At 43.8% G+C, this 14,870-nt stretch overlaps 1 protein-coding gene across 2 annotated transcripts in view; it reads left to right on the top strand.

Annotated features, from left to right (window-relative positions):
* Window positions 1-3,772, top strand: part of SNX19 (sorting nexin 19) — a 42,578-nt gene extending 38,806 nt beyond the window's left edge. The window contains exons 9-11 of one of the 2 annotated variants that reach the window (XM_003417466.4): window positions 168-352; window positions 1,270-1,357; window positions 2,261-3,772. In XM_003417466.4, the coding sequence (XP_003417514.1) occupies window positions 168-352; window positions 1,270-1,357; window positions 2,261-2,399 (412 nt within the window). In that variant the 3' untranslated portion in view covers window positions 2,400-3,772. The remainder of the gene's footprint in view (window positions 1-167; window positions 353-1,269; window positions 1,358-2,260) is intronic. The other variant, XM_064268851.1, reaches the window with a different exon arrangement.
* Window positions 3,773-14,870: the final 11,098 nt, after the last annotated feature.

Genomic DNA, 14,870 nt, shown 5'->3' on the forward strand with positions numbered 1-14,870 from the left:
CATAATCTTCACATGCTGTGATCCTGAATTCTTGGACTGGCTTGGTTTCAATTACAAAGGTTTGTGCAAACTTTGCTTTCTCCTATCCTGATTGCTCCCACGGCTCATACCTTGCCATGCCCTTTCTTTCAGGTTTATCTGAGCTTTCTTCTCTCTCTCCCACCCAGGTGGCTGGAGATACAGATAGACAATCTGACTTGTCCACAGCACTGGGTGCAGTACCTCCGACTTCTTCAGGAGTCCATCTGGCCCGGGGGAGTCTTGCCTGAGTCACCACGGCCTGTAAGGACCCAAGAGCAAAAGGTGGCTGCTGAGAAACAGGCATTACAGAGCTTGATGGGAGTCCTGCCAGGTAATTAGACCACTGAGGTTATGTACACTAATACCCCTTTCCTTCCTATCCTGCTTTACCACCCTTATGCTACACTCTTCCCCATTTTTTAAAGGGCCTTGAATGCGGCCCGGACTAAAAACCTGTTCACCTACCGTTTCTTGGGCTAATAGGAATATGATTGAGGGCGAGGTTCTTATATCCTTCACTCTGGTGATGCTGAGGCAGTAAAAGGGATCACTATGGCCAGACCTTAAATCCTAGAGGAGAATCCTGCAGATATTGGGTAGGTAACTTTTGGGAGGGTTGGGGAAGCTGTGCCTGCGCTGCAGGGGTAGGTCTCAGAGCTGTTCCCATCAGATGAAGACTTCAGGTTCTATGCCAACCCTGATGTTTTGGGGCCAGGGAAGAAAATGATACGTCCTGCAGAAGCTGCAACTTGATAAGTTGGAGCCATTGAGTAAAGTACACAGTCTTTAGCAATAGGTAAACACAAAGCCTAAAGAGGTATTATTTTTTTGCTTCGTGTTGTTTTTAGCAGGGAGGGAAGGCAGCCTGTGGCTGTGGTAACCGGGAAACAGTAGTGAACTCTTAGCCTGGATAATCAATTTTAAATTCCTCCTTTCAGTTTTTGCTGTTATTAACCTCTGTTTTCAGAAGAAGTAGCAGCATTACAGTGACAGGTTACAAAAGTATTTCTTGAGGCCCATTTTTACTTAGACACTGAACTTAAGAAGAATACTTTTCTTAATTTTTCCGTGTTTTATGAAGATCGTAGTTGGCTGTGTTGTTCAGAGGTAAGCCAGAAATACCCAATTTTTGTCAAGATATCCTGGGATGGGAAATGGGAATATCTCAGATATCCCTAAGGAGGCAGTTTTCTTAGAATCTGACGCTTAGATGGTAACACTAAAATCCCATCTGTTCTTCCTCATTAGATATTATAGTAGAAATCCTTGGAGTGAACAAATGCCGGCTGAGCTGGGGTCTAGTCTTAGAGTCACTGCAGCAGCCCCTCATCAACAGGTAGGCTAAAAAATGTGTCCACAACATCAGCATAGTAAAAACCATCTCAGATCTCGGAGTCCAAGGTTTCTAATGGCAAAGGCCACATTCAGAGGAGTGGGATGGTCACCTTTACTTACCCTGGGCCCTGACTGCACGGCCTGATGCCTTGTCTGTACACACAGAGTAAAAGCCACACTGCCAGCCTTCTAATGGTTGTCATGTGGTAGTCAGCTGCTGTTGGACCAACTGCTGTTTGTATTTGGAAGAACTCAATGCAGGCCCTCACACGAGTTACTGAAAGTGCCCTGATATCCTCTGAGGTTATTTGCAAAACCATGACTAGCGTTATGATAAAAGGCCCAGTGAAGACTAGAATAATCCACAAGAGGTAGATGTTGTTCTCTGGTACCTTGGGAGTGAATGCTTTTGGAAAATACTGGCTACTCTTCCACTCATTTCTCAAACCCTCTGCCAGAGTAGACTGCATATAATAACTCTCACTCCTCCATGCCCCGGATGTTGCCTCATTGCCTGTAAGTAACCTGTAATCTGTAGTGGTTGATTGTGAGAAACAGCAATAGTCAGAATCTCTGAAAATCCCTGGTAACCTGATTTCCTCCCGTGAGAAGTTTTCCCTCACAGGTCTTCAGCAGTGCTGATGTGCTAATGTGACTGTGTGAGTAGGAAATGGAATTTTCCCAAATCCACTGTCAAGTACTGTTTCTGGTGTTGTAACCTTCGGTTATTCAGCAGACATTTATTTCATGGCAGAGGCTTCATCAACTGATTGCAGTTTAGGGTCTGCTAAGGATAGCAGTAATGGGTGAGAGAGGGAAGGGAAAAGCAAATGTCATAAACAGGATCTGGGGTCTCTTGACTGAGCCAGTCCCTCCTCTAAGTTGTTTTGTCCTTTTGTTTCAGGCATTTGATTTACTGCCTTTGGGACATTATCCTGGACTTCTTGGATCTCAGAGCCTCAGCGGAGGAGTCCACCACAACCACCTCTGCCTCAGATACTCCAGGCAGCCCCAAGAGGATGGGTGTCTCCCCTCAACTCTAGGCCGTCCACTTCTCGAAGTCCAGGAGAGTTGTCCAGCCACCCAGGGACAATTCAGGAAGCCTGTGCCCCCCTGAGACTAGGCTGTATGTCAGAAGACCTAGGGTCACAGCAACACAACTCTTCCCCGGCTCTCCTCCATTTGTAGCAGGGGACAGGCGGGATGTATGAACCAATTACATGTCAACCAATTTCCATAGCTTTTCTGTGGTGTTTGGATTGTTGCTGGTGGGTAGATACTGGATCCTTAAGAAAAGGAAGCTGTGAGGAAGAGGAATGAGCCCTCATTTGCCTCTCCCTTCACCCTCCTTGTTGTTTGCCTGTAGCCTGGTCCCATGTACACACAAGATCTAGATAGAAGAGGAGGAAACTATAGACAGATTTCCTTTGAGGAAAAGACAACCTTCTGAGCCCTCTGTTCCCACCATGAACTGAAAATGCCTTCAGGACCACTGTTGAAGACCAGACCTCTGCATCCCACCTAGTTTCCCAACAATTCCAGGAGAAGAGGGTAGGAACAGATTTCTCAAGGGACTTCTTGCTCATTGGCTATTTTCCAATACCTCAGCCTGTGGAGGATGTCATGAAGGCTGGTTACCTAGTAGATCCACTTTCCTGCTCAGAAGCCTTCAAAGCAGTCTGCCCAGGCTTCTGGTAAATCCATCCACCATTCACACTCTTGCCTGAAGGGAGTGGCACCACAGATTTTATTTATTTTCTTCCTTTGAGCAGTTGAGTTTTTGCCTTTGTGACCTTCTCTACCTTTCTTCAACAAAATTGCCTGGCAAATTCCATATTCAACCTCAGCCTCTCCAGAAAGAAAAGAAACACTTGCCCCACAGCTAAGAATCCCCAAAGAGTAGGGAGCCCTGGGGGACTGAGGTGGGCTATCTTCACAATTTCCTGGCAGGGAACTCATAGTCTGAACAAATAACTTTAGCAAATGTGCAGGGGATTAGTTAACAACGAAAAGCTTTTTGTGCCCTATTTCATAAGAATCTAGTTAACCTTTAAGAATCAGTAATGAAGGCAAAGGTGCTGGGTCAGGCTGTACCGTCTATTAGAAAGATGGAATAAGGAAGAATTGTTGGAAAAAAAAGGAGACAGAAGGAAAGTCATAAGGGAAGTGCTGCAGATTAAAAGCATGCAGCTAGCTGTCGAAAGAGGTTTAAAGGGGGGAGACCTTTGCTGTCCTCCAGCCTCCAGCTTCAGCCCTGCCTGTCTGCACCCTACTTCACTGAGTTGTGAGACTCTACCACTTGGAGGAGGGTCTCGGAGGTGCACTGATGAGAATGGAACTGGCAAGAAGAAGAGGCAAGGTCTCGTGACTCTGAAGTAGGTGATGACCACACAATTAAACTGGTTTGTAGAAGCAATTTGTGATGTCTTTTTACCCTTATTTTTCTCCTCCCATGGCTTTTAACCACAAAATATGTTCCTATGAAATTGGGGTGCTTACCCTAGTGGTACAGTAGTTAAGTGCTCAACCATTAACTGAAAGGTTGATGGTTCAAACCCACCAGCCACTCCTAAAGATTTACAGCCTTGGAAACCTTATCAGGAAGTTCTACTCCATCCTGTAGGGTCACTATGAGCCAGAATAGATTGAAGGACAATGGGTAGGTGTGCTATTATTGCTCAAAGGCAAGGAGATGAATGAGATAATGTCCCATGGCCCCTTCCTGCCTTAAGAGAGGATTATACAGTGACTTCATGGCTCTGAAGTATCTCCAAACATCTCCCACCTGAGACTTTCACAGGCAGGAAGAGGTTGGTATTTCTACCTTTGGTGAATGCTTGCAGGGGGTGGGATTGCAGGGAGTCCAGCCCTGTCTGTCATCTGGGGCTGAGCTGATATATGGATTGGGGTGGTGGCCAGCCCTGTTTCCTGCTGCCATTCTCTCCCCATACTTTACCCTCACACATACTCTGGTACCAGTTCTGCCTCAGATATTGTACCATATCAGTTAGTAACTTAATGTACAGTAAATTCCCTGTGGCTATAAATTCCAAGGAATCTTTTGACACTTTCAGCCCAAAGTAAACTTCTTTGTATTTCATGTTATATAAGAGATCCCATCTCTGCTCCACCTGCCCCCAAAAGATAAGCTGTCCTTACACTGTCCTTCTACCCAGGAGAGAAATAATGGATATTTCCAAGGAAACAATCAACACCCATCCGGCTTTGAGAAACAACCTGCCAAGTTTGGGTGCAGGTTCAGACCACAAGAGAAATCAGCATTTGGGAAAGATGCCACAGGTATCAGGAAAAGATAACTCCCGGCTGAGAGTGATTAAAGGCAAAGAATTGGATCTGCACTAAACCAGAACATATTGAGCCTTCCTTTGCTCTATTCATTTCCAAGTATCACTCCATTTGCTCATAGCACCCAAAAATGGTTGTTAAGTCCTGGGTGGAATAAAAATATGTGTAAACATGATCCCTGGCTATATGAGTTAAGATGCTTTGGACTGAAACTTAAACTACTAGGACATTTTCTTTCCTACAAACAGTACATAGGTAGGTGAGCCCACAGGTTGATTGATGATTCAGCAACTCTTTGACCTCATAAAGGGCCCAGATTCTTTCCATCTTTCTCCTCTGCCATTCAAAACATGTTAACTAAGTTCTCAGACTACCTGCCTTCGTGGTTGCTGCAGTTCCAGGCATCACATCCAGATGTAAAAACATCCATAAAAGAATAGGGCAACTCTTCCATGTTTTCTTTTAAAGAATGAGGAAACCATTTCCTTTTCTCTTGATTTATTGACCAGAACTGCCCACCCCTAAGCAAATCAGCTGGCATTGAGAATGGCATTAATATGATCAGTTTGAAATAGTGTTTATGCCTGAGGAAAGGTCACCCTTCATGAAGATTAAAAAAAAAAAAAAAGATTAGGTACCTGAAAAAATTAAGTGGATGTTAGCGAGGAAGAAGCAGAGATGGGTGTGGATAGACAGTGTCTTAGTTATCTAGAGCTGCTGTAACAGAAATGCCACAAGTGGATGGCTTTAACAAAGAGAAGTTTATTTTCTCACAGTAAAGTAGGCTAAAAGCCCAGATTCAGGGTGTCAGCTCCAGGGGAAGGCTTTCTCGATCAGCTCTGGAGGAAGGTCTTTCTCATCAATCTTCCCCTGGACTAGGAGCTCCTCTGCGCAGGAAACCCAGGTCTAAAGGACTCACTCTGCTCCTGGCACTGCTTTCTTGGTGGTATGAGGTCTCCCTGGCTCTCTGCTTGCTTCTATCTTTCATATCTCAAGAGATTGCCTTAAGACACAATCCAATCCTGTAGGTTGAATCCTGCCTGGCTGACAACTCCCGCCCATGATCCCTCATTAACATCACAGAGGCAGGATTTACAACATATAGGAAAATCGCACAATACCAGGGAATCATGGCCCAGCCCAATTGAAACACACATTTTTTGGGGGGACATAATTCAATCCATGACAGACACTGTCTGCCATGGGCATCATTCTGCCAACATTCAGCAAATTCCCAAGGGTGCTCTAATAGCATCAAGTATCAGCTGAGAGTAGCACTTCGCTTATATTAATTTAACTCATAGATCAACCCTGTAAGGTAGGGTCTGTTACACATCCTTTCTTTATAGATGGGGAACATGAGGCATGGACAGGTGATGACTTGCCCACAGTCATTCGCAAGGAAGTGGTAGAGCCTACTGTCATTCTACCTCCAAGATTACGTGCATAACTACTATACTAAACTGCCTTTCTATCTTACAAAGTAATATAAGGCCAGTTTCTTTTAAGGAGCCTGTAACCTATAACCAGGAAACCCTGATGGTGTAGTGGTTAAGTGCTACAGCTGCTAACCAAGAGGTTGGGAGTTCAAATCCGCCAGGCACTCCTTGGAAACTCTATGGGGCAGTTCTACTCTGTCCTATAGGGTTGCTATGAGTTGGAATCGACTCGACAGCAGTGTGTTTGGTGGTGGTTTTTTTTTTAATAACTCAAAACCCATTGCTGTTGAGTCGATTCTGACTCGTAGCGACCCTATAGATCAGACTAGAACTGCACCGTAGAGTTCCAAGGAACATCTGGTGGATCCAAACTGCTGACCTGGTAAGCAGCCATAGCTCTTAACCAATACGCCACCAGGGTTTCCAAGGATCCAATAGGCTAGTATAATCCCTGGGTGGTACAAACGATTAATGGACTTAGCTGCTAAAGTAAAGGTTGGAGGTTGAGGTCTACCCACAGGCACCTCAGAAGAAAGACTTAATGATCTACTTTCAAAAAATCATGCATTGAAAATCCTGTGGAGCACACTTCTACTCTGACACACGTGGGGTTGCCATGAGTCAGAATCAACTCAATGGCAACTCATTTACTGGTATAGCGCTAGTATCAAAAAAAAAAAAAAAACCATTGCTGTCAAGTCAATTCTAACTCATAGTGACCCTATAGGACAGAGTAGAACTGCCCCCTAGGGTTTCCAAGGAGTGTCTGGTGGATTCAAACTGCCGATCTTTAGGTTGGCAGCCGTAGCTCTTAACCAGTACGCCACCAGGGTTTCTGTAGCCTAGTATAGGAGTTGGCAACTTTTTCTGTAAAGGACCAGATAGTAAATGTTTTAGGCTCTGTGGCCATATGGTCTCTATTGCAACTACTCAACCCTTTGTTGTAGTGTGAAAGCAGCCATAGACAATATGCCAGCAAATGAGTGTGTCCAGTAAAATGTTATTTACACAAACAGGCTGCAGGCAAGATTTTGCCCATGGGTCATAGTTTGTTCACCTCTGGCCTAATGGGTTAGAACAGTGCTTCTCAAACTTTAATGTACATGTGAATCATCTGGGATCTTGTTAAACTGCAGGTCTTCCACCAGTAAGGAGTTAGAACACAAACACTTCCAACTGGGTGTGATTAATGCACTACTTAATACATAGAAAGGGCACTGAATTGAGACTGGGTGACCATGGAAAGATCTGAGGTGGTACTATCTGAAGGGTTAATAATTAGTCATCGAGAGCATGGGGGTGGGCATCCAGGCAAATGGAGCGACATGTGCAAAGACCTGGAGTGTGCAAGTGGTCCAGCAAAGTGGGAGCATAGAAGGAAGGAAGTGAGGGAAGATGAGGCTGGAAAGCTACGCTGAGTCAGGTCAGAGAGGGACCTGGTTGACAGGACATGTTAAGGAACCTAGAATCGTATTCCCTCTACACGTGGGCAGTCATTAAAGAATCTTCCCGAGGAGTATTTTTTCATCAAGATTGACAATTCCTACTTCTAGAAGATAAAGATGTTGGATCAGACATGTGAACAGCCCTTCTTAGTCTTACTATAGTGGACTTGATTCCTGTCTCAGTCACTTTTTTACTGCCTTTCATTTCTTCAGACCTATTTCCACCATTTCTTATATATGAGAAGGCCTTAGGGGTCTGTAGAGTAAAATGAACAGATTTCAATCCTAGCTTTGCCACTTAATCACCATGAGAGTGTAGCCAGGTGACTTAGCTTCATTGAGGACTAATTTTTTCTCTTAGCAAAATGGACAAATACCCACCTTACAGAACCATTGTAAGAATTGAATGAGAGATATGAACTAGCTTTACAAAGTACAAGTGCTGTGCAACAAACGCATCAATGGTGTTAGTACCCTGCTCCTCTGCTGTTTTGAGGGAGCCTTGCCTCAGGAACCCCATTCAGCCAAGCTCCTACTTGACAATCCTCGGGTTCTGTGGCCTGCTCATGCCTGCTGTTTACCCAGTCTTCCTTTGCACTGGGGCAAGACGCGTTTTCCCAGGAAAAGGAAAGGAAGCCTGGCCCATCCTGCTGCATATGAGTGGGAATGGGAACCAGGGAAGAAGTGGAAACTGGGGAGGGAGGGAAACCTAGATATTTTTGTAGTTCAAGGCCCAACTGCGCAAGCTCTGCCATAACCTGGTACCTCTGTTTCCTTTCCACGGAGGGTGCCAGGAATCAAAGTACAGTGGTCACTTACACTGCCTTTGTGCACAAAAGAATGAAACCACTTATGGGTGGATTGCAGCCAGTGGATCACCATCATGCCTTTGTGGCAGTAAGAATGGGAGATGCTGCTACACGCAAAAGAGGATTTCTTTCTTGAGAGAGCCAGTGAGGGTAGATATTGCCCAAGCATTACTACCACATCCTAAAACTTGTCTGTCATTTCTTGTTACACAAAGACAACACTGGCTGTTTAAAATATATAATATATATATATATAAACCCAGAAGATGGTTTAAGCGTCAAGCAAGAAACAAGCAAAATTATCAGAACCTTTACCACTGTAGCCCAGTAGCAACAGTGTTTGAGGCCACTCTAAGGTGGTTGAGACAATATGGGCACAAATAGTCACCTTGATGGACACACCACACTCTCCTCAGCCTTGCTAAGCGTCCTTGCTGCCTCCATATCACTTCTTACCTGTCTGCTGTCTTGGAAATGGAAACAAGCACGTCATGGATACAGAGAACCGCTTCTGGCTCCCATGTCCATTGACCAGCATGATGAAGTCTGGTTTCCACACATACCTTGATTCCTCAAACCTCAACTACAAGTACTCCTGTGTAAGTCACCAACACATTGTTTCTGGGGTGTGGAGGGGTGGGAGGAAAAACAAAAAGAAAGCAACAGTATCAAGATACAAATTTAAAATTAGAAAATATTTCTTAAAGTGAGATTAGCTGCTCTTTTTAACCCAAAACAGATCTCATTGCCACCAGTCAGTGTTTGTTTAGGTAATGCAAAGTAATTTTAATATTAAAGTGTTATAATGATTTAGAAGGCAAGTCTGTGGTCCAGATATGTAAATAACCCACACTTTGACTACTCCTTCCTTTATGTTCCCTGTCACTGCTGCACTCTGTTATTATAAACAATGGAGAGTTGGCTGTAATTACTCCCAGAAATTTGGATTAATCCATGAGGGTAAAGGCCACACTAGGTAAACGCAAAAGTCTGTGGTTGCAGATAAAGGTACTAACACGTCTATGGAAGCTGTGACTTGTATGTGCTTGGCTGAGTTGGATTTGGTGATGTATAAACCTGGGTAATAAACCCCATTGTCTGTGCCTGTTGTTGAAGAATCATCCTGCCCCTGTAGCCATCAAGAAGATTGTGATTTAGCAAAATGGCTGCATTTCATATCTTGCCATTAGGGAGGATAAAGCTTATTAAGGAAAAAAAAAAAAAAACCCTTTTGGAGTTTACATCCTTCACTGATGTTGCTCATATGCCGTCCAGGTTCAACAAAGAGGATGGCAGGCCAGTTCCTTTCCTGCTTCGTGTGGTTTGTTTTCAATGTTTGTCTTCTATTATCTATAAATGCAAGTGACTCTTTCATTTGCATTTGTAGGTACATGCATAAGGCTTCATATGTCTCTAGGATCATCACTTGGTCCTGGTTGACACTAGAACTTTTACTTGGGGGCAGAATGTCTTATGGAGATGGTTTGGCATGAAGTTGGATGAGGTAGTTCCATAGAGCTCTAGGGATTTGCATTCTGCCCCCAAACCTCTATGCTCTTCCCTGCTTCTGTCCTTTGGTTCATGCTCATCCCTCCACCAGGTGGATTCCCATCCCTCCTCTAGATAGCTCATGCTGGTCCTTCCACCAGGTGTATTCCCATCCCTCCTCTAGCTGGCTTATGCTGGTCCTTCCACTAGGTGGATTCCCATCCCTCTTCTAACCGGGTGGATTCCCATCCCTCCTCTAGTTGGATCATGCTGGTCCTTCCACCAGGTGGATTTCTGTCCCTCCTCTAGCTGACTTGTGTTCTTCCTTCCACCAGGTGGATTCCCGTCCCTCCTCTAGCTGGCTCATGCTGGTCCTTCCACCAGGTGGATTTCCGTCCCTCCTCTAGCTGGTTCATGTGAGCACCCTCTATTTGTCAGGGCCAACTCAATGTCCACCTTCTCCTTGAAACTTTATCCGATCATACCAGCCAATACTCTGTCTTCTTCCTCTGAGTTATGCATACTACCTCTTAGATCAATGTGCCCATATATGGAGTCTTTAGTAAGAGATCATAATTCTTCAAAGGCAATGAATACATCTTGTGTCTTTTATTCCCATTATATCCCAACACCTCCCAAACTCCCTGTACATATATATAATGCATACTCAAAAAGCATATTAGGTATAAAATAAATACTGAATACCATTAATTAAAGAAAACTTAATTAAAGATGATGCTTACTAGCTTTTAAAAGGTAAAACACGTGAATAAATCCAATGACATGACAAAATGCTAGGGACAAGAGATGGCAGGAAGGAGGAGGAGGCAAAGGTTTATCTTTAGGACCTTATTGTATAGTTATTCAGCAGAAACTATCAAATGAAAGAACTTTGCTTTTATGTTTCCAATGCCAAAATCTACACAGTTTTATCACCATACTGGTTGTAGTCTAAATATGTGGACTGTAAGGTTCTGTAATTGTAAGCTTCTTTAAAAAAATTGTTCCTGATTTCAAAATGGCTCTTAAAATCATCCAGTTACAAAAATACCCAGCATACCCTGTCTGCTCTCCAGTCCTCTATCTTCACCTACCCCTCATCTCACGGTGATCAGAAAAAAAAAAAAAATCCCCCCCCTCAAAAAATATTCTCAACAACCCCCTGCTTCCCCAGACACATATTTGTAAGGAATTCAATTACCATGAAAAGAAAATAAAAGACAACTTTCTCTTCTACTTACTATCTGACTTCTTTAAAGTTATCCTTGAATTCCTTTGGTCCCAGGTGCATAAGTTAATTATCTCACACTGACAGCTTATCTAAACTATGTCTTAGATACCACAAGGAAGGCTCTTCAAAGACAAAGTGATAGTCTTGAAGAAAAGAAATGATATCATAAATACCCCACTCTTATAGGATAGTTGTTATCTTCCCCACCACTTTCGCTACTGCAACAAAATGCCAAAGGCCAACAGATCAAAAATGGGCAGCTCTCATAAGAATGAAAACCAAGGGATTGAAGACGGAGATTAGCTGCAGGTCAACATGTTGGCCCCATGGGGATAGAATCATTGTTTCAGGACGCACAGAACGAGCCACTGGCCATGATGGGAAGGAGGACAAGAAGAGGCAGAGGAGCACAGGAGGAAGATGTTCAATCTGAGGATCAAAGTCAGGATGTATTTCATGAAAAGAAGGAAATGCTAGACAATGTAGTGCTTGGGTCATGTATTTTGTTAGAGAAGGCCTGCATAAGAAGGATCCCGTGGAATGAAATCTGTGACTTGTGCCAGCGCACATTTACCCAACACATGGCATGGAATAGACTCTGGAGCCAAGACTGGTTCTGTATCCATCCTGGAGCAGGTTGGTCAGTCTCCAGTAAAAACCCTCTTGGGATTAACCACTTATTCCAGTGTAGAGCATAGTGGGTAATTAATACCAGATCTGTTCCAGACAGCTTTGTGCATTCTGCCTATGAGTGAGGACCCCCAAAGAGCCCTTTCCAGTGGATCTGTTTGGATGAGGAAGAGAAACCTGCTGCCCTGATGTTTGTAAACAGAGCTCTCTCCAGGTACAGGTGTGTCCTTGCGTAGATGTGGGCTTGTGAGTGGCATATGGCAGTTACAGAGCAAGAGCTTGTCTGGACAGTAAGAGGTGGAATAAGTATGTATGTGGATACAGCAAAAATATCCTAGTGGTGGCCTTTGTGCTTGCAGGGCAAGGTTGTGTGCCTCCTTTTAGCAGTCCAGAGAGTATTGAGGTAAGAGCTGCGTTTCAGCAAGCTCTGCCAACTGAAGTTTTGGAGTTGAACGAATGCCCATTCTTGGGGTAAATTACCTAAATTCTTTATAGGATTAGAGTTTCTGTGCATTTTTCCCAAGTGATAGAAATTCTCCTGATCTAGTCTCTTTCGTAGCACACCCAATTCCTTCTCTTTGTTTTTGATATCCTTTTCTTAAAAACAAAATCAAATAAACAGCAACAGAAAAAAACTTTAAATAATTCTTCATATTTCTGTCATTTCTCCTTTTTCTTGTGCAGCTCCAAAAGTGCTTTCTCTTTATCCCTCATGCTTTTGTTTATTTGTTTGTTTTCCTACATTCGCTTTCCAGTTTTCATGAATAACTTGGCAGCCCCACAAGTCTAATTGCCTTCTTAGTAGTTAAATTAATATGTACCTCAATTTGAGGTTACACGTAAAACTCGTTGTTAGTTGCCATCAAGTTGGCTCCGACTCATGGTGACCCTGTGTACAATAGGACAAAATGTTGCCCAGTTCTGCACCATCTCATGATCATTGACATGTTTGAGTCCTTTGTTGCAGCCATTGTGTAGTGACTTCCAACCTAGGGGGCTCATCCTCTAGCACTATATCGGACAACATTCTGTTGTGATCCATAGGGTTTTATTGGCTAACTTTCAGAAGTAGATTGCCAGGCCTTTCTTCCTACTCTGTCTTAATCTGGAAGCTCCACTAAAACCTGTCCACCATAAGTGACCCTCCTGGTTCTTAAATACTGGTGGCATAGCTTCCAGCATCTTAGCAACATGAAAGCTACCAAGGTATAGCAGTGTGGCAAACTGACAGATGGGTGTAAACAGCTTGAAGGCAGATTGTCTTGTTTACTGTAGTTGCTCCACCATTTAGGACTATACTTTGGTACCTCACTATTTCACCTTTGTATATTCTCTCCCTTCACAAGTTTTCTGAAGCCCTGGCTAGTTCCTTGTCCTCTCCACAGGGACTAGTGCAGGCTCGTAGCAGACTTTGCCTGCAACACAGCACTTGCTCCATAAACAAAGTTGGTAGCCTTCCTGGGCAGTCAGTAATGGTCGTCTTTCCTACCAGTGAGCTTGGAAACCTTATCACGGTCTAGCAATTTCCTTTCTATTCTCCAACAAACAATAGAGCCGCCCACACCCCTGGAAATCCCTTTGACTAAACCAGATGACTGCAAGAAGACCAAGTTCCTAGCAAGCAAAGGAGCAGCTTGAGGCTTTGCCTCCCCCAGACCACCCATCTGCTGTGAACATAAACCCAAGGCAGACACTTAACCTCAAGCTGAGAAGAAGAACCGAGAGAGGGTAATCCGAGTTACATGGCTACAACAAACTTTCTCAGAAACCTGTGGAGCTCTGTCAGGCCTGTTGCCACAGTAACCAGCTAGCTCCTCACTCTAATGTCTCTTGAGACTTACTGTCTAATTTGAGGTAGAAATGTCCGCAGAAGCAGACCCCAGACTGGCGACTCTTTGCTGTGACCCACCTCAGAAGCATGTATCCCGCTGCAGCCTCTTGGTCGCTGAGGTGAAAGGGCACCCTTACCTCCACAGGAGGAATCTGATGAATTCTGCACTCAAAAAAGAGGGTTGTTTTTTCTTCCCCTTAATAGACTTACTCTCCATCCCCCAACTCAGCCCCTGATGAAAGGGCTTTTCCCCCTTTTTATTAATTATAGGCTGTTTGTGATGCTGAGCTGAAGCGGGAGGGAGCAATAATATCAAAGGATTTGAGTTATCTTCTTGTCAGTAGGGGAGAGCATCTGGCACCAGTGTGAGAAAAGGAGAACGGTGGGGGGGGGGGGGGGGGCGTACCTAAAAGTCAGCTTCATGGGAATTTGTTGACACTATAACTGATGGTCTCAGCTCACAGGAGCACAAAGACACAGCACCATTAGTAAGTACTGATTTTCAGTCCTAAAGGAAGCACTTCCTTACAACAGGAGAATAGTGGATTAAGAGTATCCATGAGACCCATATAGATTTATGAGACCCATATAGATTGTATCTAGCTAACTCTTTAAAAAAAAATTAAAGGCATTTCAGAGATGAGCTTTAAAAAAAAAAAAATTATTTCATTCTTTGGAATTGTCACAGTCACTCAGTATGGATCTTGAACCAATTCCCACACACTCCATGCCCACCCAGAAGTGGGGAGGAATACACATTTGCCTGGGCATCAGAAGAGCTGGCTTCTAGTCTTGGGTCAATAGTGATCTTGGAAAAATCACTTCTCTCCTTCCATACAAAGAGGTTGGGCTGGATAATAGGTAAGGCCCTGTCCAGGTTTCTGACATCAGTTAGAGAGCAGAGATGGTGTCTCAGCTCTTGGCTAGTTTCTTTCTGGAAGAGTGATGCTGCTCTCTGAATGTTTGTCATGAAAATGAATGATTATATTTTATCCTGGCTTTTATCTCAATAGAGATTTTCTTCTACTTCATTTGGGTCTTGATTTAAGGGAGGAAGAAAGGAAGCACGATAAAAGTGTGGAAGGAAGAAAAGAAGCCTTGAGAGACTCTCTGAGAGGAATGCCCTTAACTTCCTCTGGGCTCCTAGGATAGAAAGTTTCTATACTACATCTTTTCTCTTAAACCTGCAAAGTTAAAACAATTAAGGATACCATACAGATTAGAAGAATAAGCTGTATCTGCAAATTTTCATGAAATCAAAGAATCTATTCACCACCAGTTAAATTAGCCTTTCCAAGGATGGCGGTGCTGGTTATAATCAAAGTACACACTTTT

This window comes from Loxodonta africana, chromosome 15 (genome assembly GCF_030014295.1).
Source record: "Loxodonta africana isolate mLoxAfr1 chromosome 15, mLoxAfr1.hap2, whole genome shotgun sequence".
Lineage (NCBI taxonomy): Eukaryota > Metazoa > Chordata > Mammalia > Proboscidea > Elephantidae > Loxodonta > Loxodonta africana.